The 2,701-nt window shown below is 63.5% G+C and overlaps 1 protein-coding gene across 1 annotated transcript; it reads left to right on the top strand.

The window, feature by feature from the left end:
- Positions 1–219: 219 nt before the first annotated feature.
- On the top strand, positions 220–1,902 carry CLPS (colipase). The gene is made up of 2 exons (XM_006101248.3): positions 220–341; positions 1,638–1,902. The coding sequence occupies exons 1-2, from the start codon at positions 258–260 to the stop codon at positions 1,767–1,769; spliced, it is 216 nt and encodes a 71-aa protein (XP_006101310.1). The 5' UTR covers positions 220–257; the 3' UTR covers positions 1,770–1,902.
- The last annotated feature ends 799 nt before the right edge of the window (positions 1,903–2,701 follow it).

Raw genomic sequence — 2,701 nt, 5'->3', positions numbered from 1 at the left:
ATATCACCACCCACCACCCCAGGTGCCCACACACAGCCAGGTGCCCGGGTGCCACCCACTTACCTTATCAGGACCCCCCCCGCCCCCCCTCCCCGAGCGGGGTGCCACAGCTGGGCCTCTGCTCACGGCAGCCCTGTGAGACGGGGAAGGTGGGTCACATGTGGACAGGGCCTTTTATAGCCCCAGCACCCCAACTGGCTCTGTCTTCTGCCACCTGACCTGCTGGCTGCTCCCTTCACCAGCTGTGCCCATTCATCATGGAGAAGATCCTTGTCCTTCTGCTTGTCACCCTGGCGGTGGCCTACGCGGTTCCCGACCCCCGGGGAATCATTGTCAACCTGGTAAGGCTGGCTCTTGACCTCCGGGTCCCACCTGGGGCTGCCCAGGGCTGGGAGGCGAGGCGCCTTCGTCCACTGCCTGTGCCCTGTCCTCGCCTCCTCCCCAGGGGCCCCAGAGAAGCTGACCAGCTGGGCACACGCTCAGAGCAGTGGTTCAGCCTGGCTAAGGGAGTTTGCAAACTAGAGCCCTCAGCCCCATCCTGGAAGCCTGGCTCAGAGCCCAGGGGTTTAAGCTCCCCCAGTGACTGGCTCCGACCCCAGCGCCCACTCCCAGGGACCAGACAGTTCTCAGAGCCTCACGGACATTCAGTCATCACACGAGCGACCGAGAGGGACCCTTCCTATCAACCTGGACAGCCACGCTCTCCCCCAGCCACACCGCCTCTCCCCGAGGGCAGAACCGGGCATCTCTCGGGGCCACCCCCCCCCCCCCAGAGATCCCTAACGGTGCCACGCTCGGGCTTGGGGACAGGGTCCCGCTGAGATTATGTGCAAAGGTCTGTCGGGGAGGGAGGAGTTTTCCAGGGAGAAGGTCCTTCATTTTCACAGGCTCCTTCCTCAAAGGCCCGTGGGACCCAGAGACTTGGAGGCCGTTTGGGGGCCACGCGGGCACCCTCCATGGGAGCGCTGAGGCCAGGGGCACGGCTCCAGGGGCACCCAGGGGGCTGGCGGTGCAGCCCCGCCCAGGCTGCCTCACTGCACCCACCGCCCTTCCCACGGGGGGGGGGCGGGGGGGGTAGCGGAGGAGCCGGGCCCAGAGTCGCACATGCGGCATTCCGGGTTACTTCTACTCTCGCATGCCTGCGAGCTCTGGCTGAACAGCGCCCAGTGCCAGAACCAGTGAAGCTGCATGTCCCGGAGGGACCTGCCCGCTGCGCCGTCCTCCATTTCCTGAATGGTCAGTGCTCCGCCAAGGTGGGTCCGAGGACCGGGGGGCGGGGGGCACCCAGAGAGGGGGCCTCCGGGCTTGGGGATGGATGGGGAGGGGGTAGCCGAACCTCCAATGTTGGGGAGACAGGAAGGTCAACGGGCCTCCAAGCCCTTTCCCAGCCCAGGGTCTCAGCTGACCAGGGGGTGCGCGGGGGCAGGGATCTGGTACCCATTTCATGGATGGGTAGAGAGAGGCTTCCCAGGCAGACCTGGTTAGGAAGAGCGGGGGAGCCAGGGCGCCCTGGGGCGGTCAGGGAGCAGCTCCGCGGGAAAGACGGGCTGCCCCCTGGTTCTGGCGTCAGATCCAAGGCAAGTGATGCCCGAGGAGCCCCCACAGCCTGTGACTCCCCTGGCGCCCTGTCTCCGCAGACGCTCTACGGGGTTTACTACAAGTGTCCCTGCGAGCGGGGCCTGATCTGCGAGGTGGACAAGTCCATCGTGGGCTCCATCACCAACACCAACTTTGGCACCTGCCGAGACCAGGGCCGCTCCAAGGAGTGAAGGCCTGCGGCCATGCCCCGGCCCAGCAGAAGGGTGCCCCTCCTGTGCCCCTTCTCCCCGGCTGGCCGCCCGGGACCAGCACCTCCATGTCCTGATTGGGTTCTTGGCCATTAAAGCCCGTCCTGCAAACCTCCCCCAGGCCTGGATGTCACTGCTGAGTTGGCGTCTTCCGTGACGTTCCTTTCACAGAGCCCGTGCCCCTCGGAGCCCGCAGCAAACAGGCCGGAGGAAGGAGGGAGGAGGCTGCACAGGCAGACAAGGCAGAGGATCTCCCCACTGCTGGGGAGCAATCCCTCCTCCCTGGGAGCCCCCCTTGCCCCCCGAGTTCTCAGACAGAAAGACAGGCGAGCATGTGCGCGCTTGCGTACACACACACACACACACACACACACACACGCACACACCCCCTGGTGGGGCGCTATAATGACCCTATTCTTTGCCCTGAACCAAAGCTTACCTGTCCCCTGTGCTGGGCTCACACCTCTGTTCTGGGCCCCAACTCTCAGATGCAACAACCAGAGGACACACGCGTGTGTGGAGGGTCAGACTGTTAGGGTCGCCGAAGGAGGAACGCATGAGGCCAAAAGGGGTAAAGAATTATGAATTTATTAGGTCATCTGGGTACCAGGTGGGCTGAGCCCCACAATGGGGCCAGCTGCCGCAAAGACCGGAGTCAGAGGTTTTTAAAGGACTCTAGGCGGGCCTTTTCTGGGCGGAGGATTCTCTGTGCAGATCTGGATTCTGGGAAACTCCGGAGGGGAGAGAAATGGTCTCAGCAAGTGGAATGTCCATTGTGAAGGGGCCTAAAGGTCAGTTCCCAGGGGAGGGGGTATGGAGCAATTATTTGATCAGACCTAACACAGACACCAACATCGCTGTGGGCTCCCTGTGCTCACAAATCAAACCCTCACAGTGATCCTGGGAGAATGGTT

Source organism: Myotis lucifugus, unplaced genomic scaffold (genome assembly GCF_000147115.1).
Source record: "Myotis lucifugus unplaced genomic scaffold, Myoluc2.0 scaffold_347, whole genome shotgun sequence".
Lineage (NCBI taxonomy): Eukaryota > Metazoa > Chordata > Mammalia > Chiroptera > Vespertilionidae > Myotis > Myotis lucifugus.
The sequence above is the reverse complement of the archived record's forward strand: the minus strand, read 5'-3'. Positions and strand labels throughout refer to the sequence as shown.